Source organism: Sphaerodactylus townsendi, linkage group LG01 (genome assembly GCF_021028975.2).
Source record: "Sphaerodactylus townsendi isolate TG3544 linkage group LG01, MPM_Stown_v2.3, whole genome shotgun sequence".
NCBI classification, from domain to species: domain Eukaryota; kingdom Metazoa; phylum Chordata; class Lepidosauria; order Squamata; family Sphaerodactylidae; genus Sphaerodactylus; species Sphaerodactylus townsendi.
Genome location: NC_059425.1, coordinates 9,452,763 through 9,468,047, shown reverse-complemented (window position 1 = coordinate 9,468,047; position 15,285 = coordinate 9,452,763). Strand labels below are relative to the sequence as shown.

General features: G+C 63.3%; 1 protein-coding gene across 1 annotated transcript in view; it reads right to left on the bottom strand.

The window, feature by feature from the left end:
• Nucleotides 1-329: 329 nt before the first annotated feature.
• The window catches only part of RUSC1 (RUN and SH3 domain containing 1), a 33,831-nt gene continuing 18,875 nt past the window's right edge, over nucleotides 330-15,285 (bottom strand). Inside the window, exons 3-8 of the mRNA XM_048503689.1 lie at nucleotides 10,864-10,905; nucleotides 9,488-9,593; nucleotides 9,309-9,355; nucleotides 6,132-7,023; nucleotides 5,348-5,479; nucleotides 330-1,272 (exon numbers count right to left, since the gene is read on the bottom strand). Of these exons, the coding sequence (XP_048359646.1) occupies nucleotides 1,104-1,272; nucleotides 5,348-5,479; nucleotides 6,132-7,023; nucleotides 9,309-9,355; nucleotides 9,488-9,593; nucleotides 10,864-10,905 (1,388 nt within the window). The 3' untranslated portion in view covers nucleotides 330-1,103. The remainder of the gene's footprint in view (nucleotides 1,273-5,347; nucleotides 5,480-6,131; nucleotides 7,024-9,308; nucleotides 9,356-9,487; nucleotides 9,594-10,863; nucleotides 10,906-15,285) is intronic.

Genomic DNA, 15,285 nt, shown 5'->3' with positions numbered 1-15,285 from the left:
CGCATGCAGAGTTGCATCATCTCTCTTTTGCCCGATGGCACCTGCCGATTTAGAACTCCTGCACCCACCCATCAACGTGTGTGAAAAGCTCCTCCCTAGGTTAGCAGCATTCCCCAAACTTCTAAGTTCTGCGGCACTTTCCGCTAACTCACTCAGGGACACAACAGGAAGATCCCTTCATTGCAAGTGAGCCTGCCTCTCTAGAGCAGCAGTCGCATTCAGTCACAGCCGATGCAAAGCTGCCGCAGAGCTGCCGGCCCTCAATGCAGGTTGCTTCCAAAGAGGCAAGTCCAGGGTCAGGAATTCATGCAGACACACAACAGCCAGGCTCCTTTCCAGACTGAGGCCTTGGCCTCTTACTGATTTATTTCTCATGACATGCTGTTTGGGGATTTATAGTCAACAGCAATTCAGCCTCCCAAGATGTCCCCTCTCCCCTTACAATCATTTATTTCTGCTCCTTTTGCCAGTCTCGGGGGTGGGGGGAGTCGTATGACTTTATGGCGGGGGCACGGCAGGGACAGCCATCTCAGAGGAGTCCTGATCATCACGTCCGTGGTGTTGAAAACCCTTTGGGGACAAGGAGGCCAGGAGGAGGCCGGACCAAAGCAGCAGACGGCAGAAGAGATAAATATTTATATATACACCGATCTACGCAATATACATGTGAGCGATCACAATCTTTTGCGGTGGGGCACAATCATCGAGAGCAGGAAACACAGGTGAAAGCGGTGGGGGGGGAGAACGTGTAAATATGTGTTTGAAGGGGAGGGGGGGCCTTACATCAGCCAATTTAGGCCAGACATTCAAGCAGCGTCAGGATCCCAATTAGAGAGAAAACTGAAGGGTGAGCCGGAGCCGGCCTCGGCACCAACAGAGGCGTGCTCAAGGGGAGACCCTGCTACGACCGCGGTCGAGGGCAGCCGTTCCGAGTTTGTCATCCAGAGCGGCAGACAACGCCACCATTGTCTCTGCCTTGGCATTCGCACATTGGGCCGGCCCTCTTTGGACGATGCAGGGCGTGTGTGAAGGCTGGTCTACTGTGGCCACTTTTCCCTGCGGTGATGACGACCCCTCGGCCTCCCGTTGCTCGGCCCGTCGGTTCACAGGATGAGAGAGGTGTAGCCGACGGGAACGAGTCCTCTGCTATTTCCGTGACAGCACTGGATCCAGTCCTCGTTGACCGTGTCCAAGACCTGGAGAATGTCCCCTTTGCGGAAGCTCAGGTGGTCTGCCCCGATCCCGGCGTGGTCGCAGAGTGCACGCACAGCCCTGGGCGGACGGAGAGACAGGCATAAAAAGTCCCCATAGAAGACAAGAAATGGTAACTTGGAAAAGCAATTGAAAATAACAGACTTGCCCATCTAACCGAATCTTCAAGCGATGCACAGTCATTTGCTAGAATTTAAAATCTCACCAAAGTTATGAAAAAAATGTACTTTAACTAATTACACTGTTGGCACAACTCTAGCCATATTTGAATGATTTCTAGAATCATAAAGTCTGTCTGTTTATTTATTGCAGCAAACGCAGCTGTAGCAGGGTCCCTTTCCACTACCAGGGTCACCAAGGCCTCTAAACAAGTTAACTGGGAAAACATTTGTGTTTGAAAATGATTCCACCTGCAAACCGTTGAGATGACAACCTGTGTTTTGGCTTCATAAGCAGGGGGCGATCCCATTGCTGAAAATGTATCATGTGGGTCAGAGGTCAGCCATATTACCCTGTTTCCCCGAATATAAGACATCCCCGGAAAATAAGACGTAGTAGAGGTTTTGCTGAAGTGCGAAATATAAGGCATCCCCCAAAAGTAAGACGTAGCAAAGTTTTTGTTTGGAAGCATGCCTGACGAACAGAATACAGAAATATAAGACATCCCCTGAAAATAAGACATAGCGCATCTTTGGGAGCAAAAATTAATATAAGACACTGCCTTCGGGGAAGAGGCGGCCTATAAATCTAAAATATAAATAAAAATAAATAAATAAATAAAACACGGTAGTTTTAATATGTCATTGAGAGAGAGAGAGAGCTATCAATCTAACTACTTTTTGGCTGGCCATTCTGTTATGCTGCATCTTGAATCATCGCTTCGATTGACGTTGCATTCTTTTGAACTCTGTTCCTGACTTCAAGAAATACCGCTCACTATATGGAACCAAGGCAATGCAGAAATGAATTTCTCTGACTGGGTATTACTGGGGCTTTGTTTTATCATCTTATTAATTGCCATTTTCCAGGTGATATTTTGTTCCCTCTGTACCTGCAGCTACCAGTGCCTATGAACTGCTATCTTCTTTTAATAAAATTTTTAAAAATAATCCCTAATAAATTCCTTTGTGTGAAGTGTTTGATTCAGAGCAAGAGCCCACGCACTATGTGGCCCTGAGCGAGCGCTCGGGAACCAAAAAGACAAATAAACGAGTTGCTGATGAAATCAACACTGAATTCCCCCTAGAACAGTGGTGGCGAACCTATGGCACTCCAGGTGTTCGTGGACTACAATTGGCCATGCTGGCAGGGGCTGATGGGAATTGTAGTCCATGAACATCTGGGACGCCATAGGTTCGCCACCACGGCCCTAGAAGCTAAAATGACCAAGCTGAGGCTGTCGAACTTTGGTCGTCGGATGAGAAGAGAAGCGTCACTGGAAAAGACAATAATGCTGGGAAAAGTGGAAGGCAGCGAGGATAGAGGAAGACCCAACATGAAATGGATTGAATCGACCAAGTCAGCCACAAGCCTCAGCCAGGCAGTTAACAGTAGGAGGTTGTGGAGAACATTCACTGATATACTTTACATCAGAGGCGTAGCTAGGGGAAATGGAGCCCGGGGCAAAAATCTGAGTTTTGCTGCCCCCCCCCCCCATGTTCGTTTGTGTTTCTTGTATTCTTTTACTGTTTTTCCGGACTGCAGGGGGTGCAGTTTTTAGGCTAGCAGCATAAAAATTTCAGGGTATCTTTAGGAGACTCCTGATGATACCAGCCAGGTTTGGTGAAGTTTGGTTCAGGGGATCCAAAGTTATGGACTCTCAAAGGTTCACCCCCCCATCTCCTCTTAGCTCCCATTGGAAACAATGGGGGATGGGGGCACCCCCTTTGGGAGTCTATAACTTTGGACCCCGTGAACCAAACCTCACCTAACTTGGGTGGTATCATCAGGAGAGCGCCCTGAAAACTCCCCTGTAATTTTGGTGCTGCTAGCCTGAAACCTGCGCCCCCTGCAGGCCAAAAACTGAAAAACACTAAGAAGTACAAAAAAAACCCTGACAATTTTGCTGCCCCCCTCCCCAGGTGGGAGCCCAGGGCGATGCGCACCCCCCGGCCCCCTTGTAGCCTTGGCTTTAAATCCTTAGTCACTGCAATATGGTACTTTAAATCTATTTTCGCTCAGGCAAGTGTTAAGAGCTGTTATGCTTTTTGCACCTTCATGATAGCGTTAAAAGGTTTAATGAATCAGCCTGCATGATGTCGTGGTTAAGAGCAGGTGGATTCTAATCTGGAGAACCGGGTTTGATTCCCCACTCCTCCACCTGAGTGGCAGAGGCTTATCTGGGGAACCAGATGTGTTTCCACACTCCTACATTCCTGCTGGGTGACCTTGGGCCAGTCACAGTTCTCTCAGGACTCTCTCAGCCCCATCAGCCTCACAAGGTGTCTGTTGTGGGGAAAGGAGCTTGACAGCCACCTTGAGTCTCTTTGCAGGACAGAAAGGTGGGGAGGGTTTTAAAGGAAAGGATTCTCTGGGTGCCTCCAGTATGAAAATTGCCGCTGTTTTAATGAAATTCAGTATGTTTTAATGTTGGAGTTTAATGGGCTGATGTTTTATTGTATGGTTTGCCCCTAACTTATTTGTATCAATTTTGTTGTACACCGCCCGGAGCCCCTCAGGGATATAAAAATAGAAATAAGAAAGAAAGAAAGAAAGAAAGAAAGAAAGAAAGAAAGAAAGAAAGAAAGAAAGAAAGAAAGGGTGTACCCCATCTTCCATTGTTTCCAATGGGAGCTAATAGAAGATGGGGGCTACACATTTGAGGGTCCATAACTTTGAACCCCCTGAACCAAACTTCACCAAACCTGGGATGTATTATAAGGAGAGTCTCTTATTGATACCACCCAGGTTTTGTGAAGTTTGGTCTAGGGAGTCCAAAGCTATGGACTCTCAAAGGGGGTGCCCCCATCCCCCATTGTTTCCAAAGAAAGAAAGAAAGAAAGATGAAGGCTACATCTTTGAGGGTCCATAACTTTGGACATCCTGAACCAAACTTCACCAAACCTGGGATGTATTATAAGGAGAGTCTCTTGTTGATACCACCCAGGTTTTGTAAAGTTTGGTTCAGGGAGTCCAAAGCTATGGACTCTCAAAAGGGGTGCCCCCATCCCCCATTGAGGATTTAAAGAAAGAAAGAAAGAAAGAAAAAGAAGAAGAAGAGTTTGGATTTATATCCCCCTTTCTCTCCTGTAGGAGACTCAAAGGGGCTTACAATCTCCTTGCCCTTGCTCCCTCACAACAAACACCCTGTGAGGTGGGTGGGGCTGAGAGAGCTCCAAAAAGCTGTGACTAGCCCAAGATCACCCAGCTGGCGTGTGTGGAAGTGCACAGGCTAATCTGAATTCCCCAGATAAGCCTCCACAGCTCAAGTGGCAGATCAGGGAATCAAACCTGGTTCCTCCATATTAGAATGCACCTGCTCTTAACCACTATGCCACATTGAAAGTGATGCTGTTTCAGGGTGGGAAATAATCCACCCCAAAACAGCATTACTTTCAATGTTGTTTAACTAGGGACCCCAGATTCTCTCATTAAGGTGGATTTAAAATGAGAATTTGGGCTCTCTAGTTTAAACACCATTGAAAGTGATGCTGTTTGGGGGTGGATTCCAGCATCACAGTGGCTGCCCGGGGGGAGGGGGGGCGCACAAAACCAGGCTCCATTTTCACAGTTGGACCTCTTATGCACCAGGCTCCATTTTCCCTCTATGCCTCTGCCCAGAGGGGAGGGGCAGGGCAGGGGAGTGTGCCATCCCCGACCTCGGAGAGCTGCTTTTATAAGCGCTAGGCCAGGGGCGGGGCTTGGGGAGGCATGGCCATGCCCTAGGGGTGGGAGAAAGAAAGAAAGAAAGAAAGAAAGAAAGAAAGAAAGAAAGAAAGAAAGAAAGGTGGGGTATAAATCCAAACTCTTCTTCTTGTGTGAAACACCAGTGGGACATGGAAAATTGCCTGGAAGTATCCTGCTATACAGGTAGGAAACCTCCCCGCCCTTCCACCTTCACCCTGAAGTCTGAAGCAATGTTTTCCTGTGTACTCAACTGGACCTATTGATTCCCACCCAACCAGGGCAGGCTCACCTGTAAGGCTGCAGAGAGTCTGGCTGGCCTTTCTCCCACGATTCCTCCGCCCAGCTCTTCTCCGCAGGGGCCGGTTTCATCACCAGAGCCAGGACGTTCACGCTCGGGGGCAGCCAGCTAGACGGGCGCCTGCTGGGAAGGGGGCGGGGAAGATCAGCACACGAGCCACTTCTTTTGGAGAGGTGGGTGATAGACTTATATACGGCCCCTCCTCCCCACCCACCTGCCCACTCCCACAATTGGTGGGTCATTTGGGAATCAGTCTGAGGATGGGTTGGATTTGGGCCTTAAAAGTCCAGATGTGAAATCTGCTCTAATTCCACACTCTACAGACAGGGGCGTATCGCCCAAGGGGACATATGGGGTCAATGTCTCCGGGCTGCGACCCTTTAGTCACATGGAATTGCCAGTCTAGGGAAGTGATGGTCTCGCCCTCACTGGCATCTTCAAGCAGCGGCTGGATGAACGCTTGTCCAGGATGCTTTAGGTGGATCCCGCATTGAGCAAGGGGCTGGACTAGATGGCCTCTATGGTAACCTTCCAATCCCACGATTGTAGGATTGTAATGCTGTATGGAGAGAGAGGCCTCCTGGCCATAAACCCGAGGGACCTCTTTGACACCAGGTAGGTCAGGGGTCTGCAACCTGCGGCTCTCCAGATGTTCATGAACTACAAATCCCACCAGCCCCGCCAGTTGGCCGTGCTGGCAGGGGCTGATGGGAACTGTAGTCCATGAACATCTGGAGAGCCGCAGGTTGCAGACCCCTGAGTTAGGGGGGCTTACCTGGACTTGGGCATGCTAGAATCAGGTTCAGTGGGAGATCCTGAAACTGCCGAGCAATTGGCTCCAAACAACCAGCCCAACCGCTGCCCTTTCGCAGGGGTGTTTCCAGCCTCTGACTTTCCATCTGCCTCCTGGGCACCAGCCTCCCCAGAGCCGGACGGGCTCGTCTCCGGCTTCCACTCCGCAGCCATTCCCGGGGAGCTCTCTGTCTCACTGGCGGGGGTCTTCGGCAGCATTTCCGGAGTGCTTTCTCTGGGGCTGGGCGCATCCGAACCCACGGCGGTGCTCCCCGTTCCCGTGCGGGCCTCTTTGACGGCTTCCTCTAGCGCCTTCCGCAGCTTGGTCCAGCGGGCGAAAGGTGAGCCCTCCGGGTTGGAGGAGGAGGGGGAGGAGTCGGCGTAGACCCCCGCGGCCTGGTTCAGCCGCTCCCACCAGCTGCTCTGCTTCTCTTCAGTCCCGGGGGGGTCGGGCAGGGGGCCAGGCTCTGCCTGATGGGGGGCCTCGCTGCCCCGGAGCGTGTGAGTGAGACGATCCCCCCATTGCAGCAGTCTCTGGGGCAGACCGACCCCCACTTGGGGCACGTGCAGAGGGCTAGATTGGGCCAAGGGCCCTTCTGTCAGGCCGGGGGCGGCGCCCTGGGGCCTAGCCAAGTGCAGGCAGCTAGGCCCGTGGGCTTTCCGAGACGTGGCAGGTGGCTCTGTCGGCGTTGTAGCGTGGTGGGGCGCCGGTCGCACGTCCAGAGACAGGTGGTGGTACTCAAAGAGAAGGTCGAGCTGGAAGGTCAGCGTGGAGAGCGGTTGGAGCAGCAGCAGAAGCTCCTCAGCCCAGCGGCGGCAAAACCCTTGGGCAAGGACCAGAAAGGCGGAGGGCAAGTAGAGAGCCGAGATGAGTTCTGCAGAGGGGAAAGAACCCAAATGGGTCGGAACTGGGTCAAGCACAACATCAGACTTCTATAACAGAATCATAGGTCGATTCCGCACTTGGGTTATCGACCTACGTTCGAGCTGCATTCGACCTAAGTGCTCCGCACAACCACTGGGATCGATGTGGTTTTGTACCAGCTTCGCCCCGTGTAACAGTCAAATTTCCGACTCCAGCTGGGAACTACTACTTTTTCAGGGAACCAGCTCGAACTCAGCTCGATTCCAGTAAAGTGCAAAATCTCTGGTGCCAGGAGTCCCCCATTCAGCCAATCACAGCCGAGCGTTTCGGGCATGCGTACAGCTGGCCAATCAAAAAACGCCACCTTCGTCCCTCCATTCCTGTGGCAGTTTTTTTTAAACGTGTGTGGGGATAGACGGAACATGGCCGTAGAACAGCAGCCAATCGGAACGGAGCGGCGAAGAGGCACAGGATGATCCCGCCCTCCAAACTGGGATCAAGCTGGTTGCAGTGGGGAGCAACAATGGCTTCGACCTAGGTCAGTACCCTTCTCAGGGAACTGGGTCGAACCTATTTTACTCGTGTGCGGAATCGCCCTATAGAGTTGGAAGAGACCCAATGGTGGGATTCAGCCGGTTCGCATGGCTTCTGCAGAACCGGTTGTCAAAATGGTGCTTGTAAACAATCGATTGTTAATTTATTTGAATCCCGCCACTGGAACCAGTTGTTAAATTATTTGAATCCCACCACTGAAGATACCCCCAGGGGTCATCAAGTCCAACCCCCTGCAATGCAGGAACACATAATCAAAGCCTCTGTTTAAAAGCCTCCAAAGAAACTCCCCCACTCCGCTAGATTGTCCACTAGAGAATCTTGACCGTTTTTAAAAAGTAAACGTCTAGCCCTTATGAAATCAAAGATGCGTACCAAGAAGAAGAAGAAGAGTTTGGATTTATATCCCCCCTTTCTCTCCTGCAGGAGACTCAAAGGGGCTGACAATCTCCTTGCCCTTCCCCCCTCACAACAAACACCCTGTGAGGTGGGTGGGGCTGAGAGAGCTCCGAGAAGCTGTGACTAGCCCAAGGTCACCCAGCTGGCGTGTGTGGGAGTGTACAGGCTAATCTGAATTCCCCAGATAAGCCTCCACGGCTCAGGCGGCAGAGCGGGGAATCAAACCGGTTTCCTCCAGATTAGATACACGAGCTCTTAACCTCCTACGCCACTGCTGGACAGTAGGCTGGAGAAGATTTCTTTATGGGATTATGCAAAAAAAAACAACCCCACAGTGAAAATGGCAGAACTGGGTCCATTTTTCCCCAGGGTGGAATTGCAGAAAACCTGCTGTGATTCATTGCTTAACTTACGCCAGTCACAAAACTCACCATTCCTTCATGAACAGTTTACAGATTTGTCGAAGGCTTTCACGGCAGGATTCAACTGGTTCTGGCGGGTTTCCCGGGCTGGGGGGCCGTGGTCACACAGCCCGGAAAACCCACCAGAACCAGTTCACAGATTTTTTTTTTCAGTAAGAATTCGGCATATTGAGGCCCTGGTATAAACAGCTATCTTGGCTACAGATTGGGCCAAGGGTGACGCGGCAGCCGAGAAAGCCAATGCAATTCTGGGTTGTATCGATAGGAGTGTAGTGTCCAGATCGAGGGATGTAATTGTACCTCTCTAGTCTGCATTGGTCAGACCTCACCTGGAATATTGTGTCCAGTTCTGGGCACCAAAATTCAAGGAGGATATTGACAAGCTGGAACGGGTTCAGAGGAGGGCGACCAAAATGGTCAAAGGTCTGGAATCCATGCCCTATGAGGAGAGACTTAGGGAGCTGGGGATGTTTAGTTTGGCAAAGAAAACGTTGAGAGGTGACATGATAGCCATGTTTAGATATCTGAAGGGATGTCATGTTGGGGAGGGAGCAAGCTTGTTTTCTGCTGCTCCAGAGACCAGGCCCAGGAGTCATGGGTTCAAGGTGAAGGAAAAGAGATCCCACCTATACATTAGGAAGAACTTCCTGACTGTCAGGGCTGTTCGGCAGTGGAATGCACTCCCTCGGAGTGTGGTGAAGTCTCCTCCTTTGGAGGTTTTAAAAGAGAGGCTGGATGGCCATTTGTCAGGAGTGCTTTGATTGGGTGTTCCTGCATTACAGGGGGCTGGACTTGATGACCCTTGGGGTCTCTTCCAACTCTATGATTCAACCCCAAAGGTTCAAAACCCAGCTGTTTCTCAGACCCCCCAGGGGCCCTCTGCCCTACAAGCAAGTATCCCCCAAAGAAACCCAATATTTACCTGTGTTCTGCTGCAGGTGGGAGAACCACAGTTCTAACTGCTTCATGCTGTAGGAAACAGAGTAAGACATTATGCTGAGAATGTGGCCCTCGGGAAGATTCCCCTCAGCCGCCCCCCACCCACCCATTTTCTTCCCTTTACTATCTACATGCACAGCCCAGGAACCTCTTTCTACTCACTTCAGTAGCCCTAGGATAAAGGCATGGAAACGTTGCTGGCTGCTCCGGAGCGGTGCCAGCCGAGACACCCTCCAGTAGAGAGCGTTCAAGGAGCGGGTGTGGGAACCTGGGCAGAAAAAGCAATGGGTAAGACTGGCGGCCATGCAGGAAAAAGGAGTCATCCGTGAGCAGAGGCCTTTGAAACAGAATTCTCCCCAAGAGGCCGGCTGCTTGTGTTTTGACTACGCCCTCCATTTCCTTAGCAACTGGATTCCCTGTGCCTGTCTTTTCCCTTCCAGTTTCTCCATACAACGGCCCTGCGAGGTAGAGTTAAGAAGAGGAGGAGGAGGAGGAGGAGGAGGAGGAGGAGGAGTTTGGATTTATATTCCCCCTTTCTCTCCTGCAAGGAGACTCAAGGTGGCTTACAAGCTCCTTTCCCTTCCTGCGAGTAGCAGAGAGCTGGACTAGATGGACTCTGGTCTGATCCAGCTGGCTTGTTCTTATGTTCTTATGTTCCTCTCCCCACAACAGACACCTTGTGAGGTAGGTGGGGCTGAGAGAGTTCTGAGAGAACTGTGACTGGCCCAAGGTCACCCAGCAGGAACGTAGGAGTGCAGAAACACATCTGGTTCACCAGATAAGAACATAAGAACTAAGAACATAAGAACTAGCCTGCTGGATCAGACCAGAGTCCATCTAGTCCAGCACTCTGCTACTCGCAGTGGCCCACCAGGTGCCTTTGGGAGCTCACATGCAGGAGGTGAAAGCAATGGCCTTCTGCTGCCGCTGCTCCCAAGCACCTGGTCTGCTAAGGCATTTGCAATCTGAGATCAAGGAGGATCAAGATTGGTAGCCATAGATCGACTTCTCCATAAATCTGTTCAAGCCCTTTTTAAAGCTATCCAGGTTAGTGGCCATCACCACCTCCTGTAGCAGCAAATTCCAAACACCAATCACATGTTGCGTGAAGAAGTATTTCCTTTTATTAGTCCTAATTCTTCCCCCTGGCATTCTCAACGAATGCCCCCTGGCCTCTGCCACTCAGGTGGAGGAGTGGGGAATCAAGCCCGGTTCTCCAGATTAGAATCCACCTGCTCTTAACCACGACACCACGCTGGAACAGACCTCTGTAACCCAGATCAGCGGTAAATCCAAGATCTTCAGCTACTACATAGAGATTGGAAAACCTACACAGGATCAAGACTAGGGGTGGCCAACCAATGGTGCTCCAGATTTTCATGAACTTCAATTCCCATGCTGGCAGGGGCTGATGGGAATTGTAGTCCATGAACCTCTGGAGCACCATAGGGGTTGGAAACCCCTGATCCAGACAGCCCAAAAACCAAATCTGCACCAACGCAGCCTCCTCTCACGGAAGCCCACCTGATACCACCTACCAGGTTTGACAGAGGCCTCCACGATGCTCCACGGGGAATGGGGGGGGGGGGGGGTGGGGGGGGGCGGGGGTGGGGGGGGGGGGGGGTGGGGGGGGGGGGGGGTGGGGGGGGGGGGGGATGGGGGGGGGGGGGGGTGGGGGGGGGGGGGGGTGGGGGGGGGGGGGGGTGGGGGGGGGGGGGGGTGGGGGGGGGGGGGGGTGGGGGGGGGGGGGGGTGGGGGGGGGGGGGGGTGGGGGGGGGGGGGGGTGGGGGGGGGGGGGGGTGGGGGGGGGGGGGGGTGGGGGGGGGGGGGGGTGGGGGGGGGGGGGGGTGGGGGGGGGGGGGGGTGGGGGGGGGGGGGGGTGGGGGGGGGGGGGGGTGGGGGGGGGGGGGGGTGGGGGGGGGGGGGGGTGGGGGGGGGGGGGGGTGGGGGGGGGGGGGGGTGGGGGGGGGGGGGGGTGGGGGGGGGGGGGGGTGGGGGGGGGGGGGGGTGGGGGGGGGGGGGGGTGGGGGGGGGGGGGGGTGGGGGGGGGGGGGGGTGGGGGGGGGGGGGGGTGGGGGGGGGGGGGGGTGGGGGGGGGGGGGGGTGGGGGGGGGGGGGGGTGGGGGGGGGGGGGGGTGGGGGGGGGGGGGGGTGGGGGGGGGGGGGGGTGGGGGGGGGGGGGGGTGGGGGGGGGGGGGGGTGGGGGGGGGGGGGGGTGGGGGGGGGGGGGGGTGGGGGGGGGGGGGGGTGGGGGGGGGGGGGGGTGGGGGGGGGGGGGGGTGGGGGGGGGGGGGGGTGGGGGGGGGGGGGGGTGGGGGGGGGGGGGGGTGGGGGGGGGGGGGGGTGGGGGGGGGGGGGGGTGGGGGGGGGGGGGGGTGGGGGGGGGGGGGGGTGGGGGGGGGGGGGGGTGGGGGGGGGGGGGGGTGGGGGGGGGGGGGGGTGGGGGGGGGGGGGGGTGGGGGGGGGGGGGGGTGGGGGGGGGGGGGGGTGGGGGGGGGGGGGGGTGGGGGGGGGGGGGGGTGGGGGGGGGGGGGGGTGGGGGGGGGGGGGGGTGGGGGGGGGGGGGGGTGGGGGGGGGGGGGGGTGGGGGGGGGGGGGGGTGGGGGGGGGGGGGGGTGGGGGGGGGGGGGGGTGGGGGGGGGGGGGGGTGGGGGGGGGGGGGGGTGGGGGGGGGGGGGGGTGGGGGGGGGGGGGGGTGGGGGGGGGGGGGGGTGGGGGGGGGGGGGGGTGGGGGGGGGGGGGGGTGGGGGGGGGGGGGGGTGGGGGGGGGGGGGGGTGGGGGGGGGGGGGGGTGGGGGGGGGGGGGGGTGGGGGGGGGGGGGGGTGGGGGGGGGGGGGGGTGGGGGGGGGGGGGGGTGGGGGGGGGGGGGGGTGGGGGGGGGGGGGGGTGGGGGGGGGGGGGGGTGGGGGGGGGGGGGGGTGGGGGGGGGGGGGGGTGGGGGGGGGGGGGGGTGGGGGGGGGGGGGGGTGGGGGGGGGGGGGGGTGGGGGGGGGGGGGGGTGGGGGGGGGGGGGGGTGGGGGGGGGGGGGGGTGGGGGGGGGGGGGGGTGGGGGGGGGGGGGGGTGGGGGGGGGGGGGGGTGGGGGGGGGGGGGGGTGGGGGGGGGGGGGGGTGGGGGGGGGGGGGGGTGGGGGGGGGGGGGGGTGGGGGGGGGGGGGGGTGGGGGGGGGGGGGGGTGGGGGGGGGGGGGGGTGGGGGGGGGGGGGGGTGGGGGGGGGGGGGGGTGGGGGGGGGGGGGGGTGGGGGGGGGGGGGGGTGGGGGGGGGGGGGGGTGGGGGGGGGGGGGGGTGGGGGGGGGGGGGGGTGGGGGGGGGGGGGGGTGGGGGGGGGGGGGGGTGGGGGGGGGGGGGGGTGGGGGGGGGGGGGGGTGGGGGGGGGGGGGGGTGGGGGGGGGGGGGGGTGGGGGGGGGGGGGGGTGGGGGGGGGGGGGGGTGGGGGGGGGGGGGGGTGGGGGGGGGGGGGGGTGGGGGGGGGGGGGGGTGGGGGGGGGGGGGGGTGGGGGGGGGGGGGGGTGGGGGGGGGGGGGGGTGGGGGGGGGGGGGGGTGGGGGGGGGGGGGGGTGGGGGGGGGGGGGGGTGGGGGGGGGGGGGGGTGGGGGGGGGGGGGGGTGGGGGGGGGGGGGGGTGGGGGGGGGGGGGGGTGGGGGGGGGGGGGGGTGGGGGGGGGGGGGGGTGGGGGGGGGGGGGGGTGGGGGGGGGGGGGGGTGGGGGGGGGGGGGGGTGGGGGGGGGGGGGGGTGGGGGGGGGGGGGGGTGGGGGGGGGGGGGGGTGGGGGGGGGGGGGGGTGGGGGGGGGGGGGGGTGGGGGGGGGGGGGGGTGGGGGGGGGGGGGGGTGGGGGGGGGGGGGGGTGGGGGGGGGGGGGGGTGGGGGGGGGGGGGGGTGGGGGGGGGGGGGGGTGGGGGGGGGGGGGGGTGGGGGGGGGGGGGGGTGGGGGGGGGGGGGGGTGGGGGGGGGGGGGGGTGGGGGGGGGGGGGGGTGGGGGGGGGGGGGGGTGGGGGGGGGGGGGGGTGGGGGGGGGGGGGGGTGGGGGGGGGGGGGGGTGGGGGGGGGGGGGGGTGGGGGGGGGGGGGGGTGGGGGGGGGGGGGGGTGGGGGGGGGGGGGGGTGGGGGGGGGGGGGGGTGGGGGGGGGGGGGGGTGGGGGGGGGGGGGGGTGGGGGGGGGGGGGGGTGGGGGGGGGGGGGGGTGGGGGGGGGGGGGGGTGGGGGGGGGGGGGGGTGGGGGGGGGGGGGGGTGGGGGGGGGGGGGGGTGGGGGGGGGGGGGGGTGGGGGGGGGGGGGGGTGGGGGGGGGGGGGGGTGGGGGGGGGGGGGGGTGGGGGGGGGGGGGGGTGGGGGGGGGGGGGGGTGGGGGGGGGGGGGGGTGGGGGGGGGGGGGGGTGGGGGGGGGGGGGGGTGGGGGGGGGGGGGGGTGGGGGGGGGGGGGGGTGGGGGGGGGGGGGGGTGGGGGGGGGGGGGGGTGGGGGGGGGGGGGGGTGGGGGGGGGGGGGGGTGGGGGGGGGGGGGGGTGGGGGGGGGGGGGGGTGGGGGGGGGGGGGGGTGGGGGGGGGGGGGGGTGGGGGGGGGGGGGGGTGGGGGGGGGGGGGGGTGGGGGGGGGGGGGGGTGGGGGGGGGGGGGGGTGGGGGGGGGGGGGGGTGGGGGGGGGGGGGGGTGGGGGGGGGGGGGGGTGGGGGGGGGGGGGGGTGGGGGGGGGGGGGGGTGGGGGGGGGGGGGGGTGGGGGGGGGGGGGGGTGGGGGGGGGGGGGGGTGGGGGGGGGGGGGGGTGGGGGGGGGGGGGGGTGGGGGGGGGGGGGGGTGGGGGGGGGGGGGGGTGGGGGGGGGGGGGGGTGGGGGGGGGGGGGGGTGGGGGGGGGGGGGGGTGGGGGGGGGGGGGGGTGGGGGGGGGGGGGGGTGGGGGGGGGGGGGGGTGGGGGGGGGGGGGGGTGGGGGGGGGGGGGGGTGGGGGGGGGGGGGGGTGGGGGGGGGGGGGGGTGGGGGGGGGGGGGGGTGGGGGGGGGGGGGGGTGGGGGGGGGGGGGGGTGGGGGGGGGGGGGGGTGGGGGGGGGGGGGGGTGGGGGGGGGGGGGGGTGGGGGGGGGGGGGGGTGGGGGGGGGGGGGGGTGGGGGGGGGGGGGGGTGGGGGGGGGGGGGGGTGGGGGGGGGGGGGGGTGGGGGGGGGGGGGGGTGGGGGGGGGGGGGGGTGGGGGGGGGGGGGGGTGGGGGGGGGGGGGGGTGGGGGGGGGGGGGGGTGGGGGGGGGGGGGGGTGGGGGGGGGGGGGGGTGGGGGGGGGGGGGGGTGGGGGGGGGGGGGGGTGGGGGGGGGGGGGGGTGGGGGGGGGGGGGGGTGGGGGGGGGGGGGGGTGGGGGGGGGGGGGGGTGGGGGGGGGGGGGGGTGGGGGGGGGGGGGGGTGGGGGGGGGGGGGGGTGGGGGGGGGGGGGGGTGGGGGGGGGGGGGGGTGGGGGGGGGGGGGGGTGGGGGGGGGGGGGGGTGGGGGGGGGGGGGGGTGGGGGGGGGGGGGGGTGGGGGGGGGGGGGGGTGGGGGGGGGGGGGGGTGGGGGGGGGGGGGGGTGGGGGGGGGGGGGGGTGGGGGGGGGGGGGGGTGGGGGGGGGGGGGGGTGGGGGGGGGGGGGGGTGGGGGGGGGGGGGGGTGGGGGGGGGGGGGGGTGGGGGGGGGGGGGGGTGGGGGGGGGGGGGGGTGGGGGGGGGGGGGGGTGGGGGGGGGGGGGGGTGGGGGGGGGGGGGGGTGGGGGGGGGGGGGGGTGGGGGGGGGGGGGGGTGGGGGGGGGGGGGGGTGGGGGGGGGGGGGGGTGGGGGGGGGGGGGGGTGGGGGGGGGGGGGGGTGGGGGGGGGGGGGGGTGGGGGGGGGGGGGGGTGGGGGGGGGGGGGGGTGGGGGGGGGGGGGGGTGGGGGGGGGGGGGGGTGGGGGGGGGGGGGGGTGGGGGGGGGGGGGGGTGGGGGGGGGGGGGGGTGGGGGGGGGGGGGGG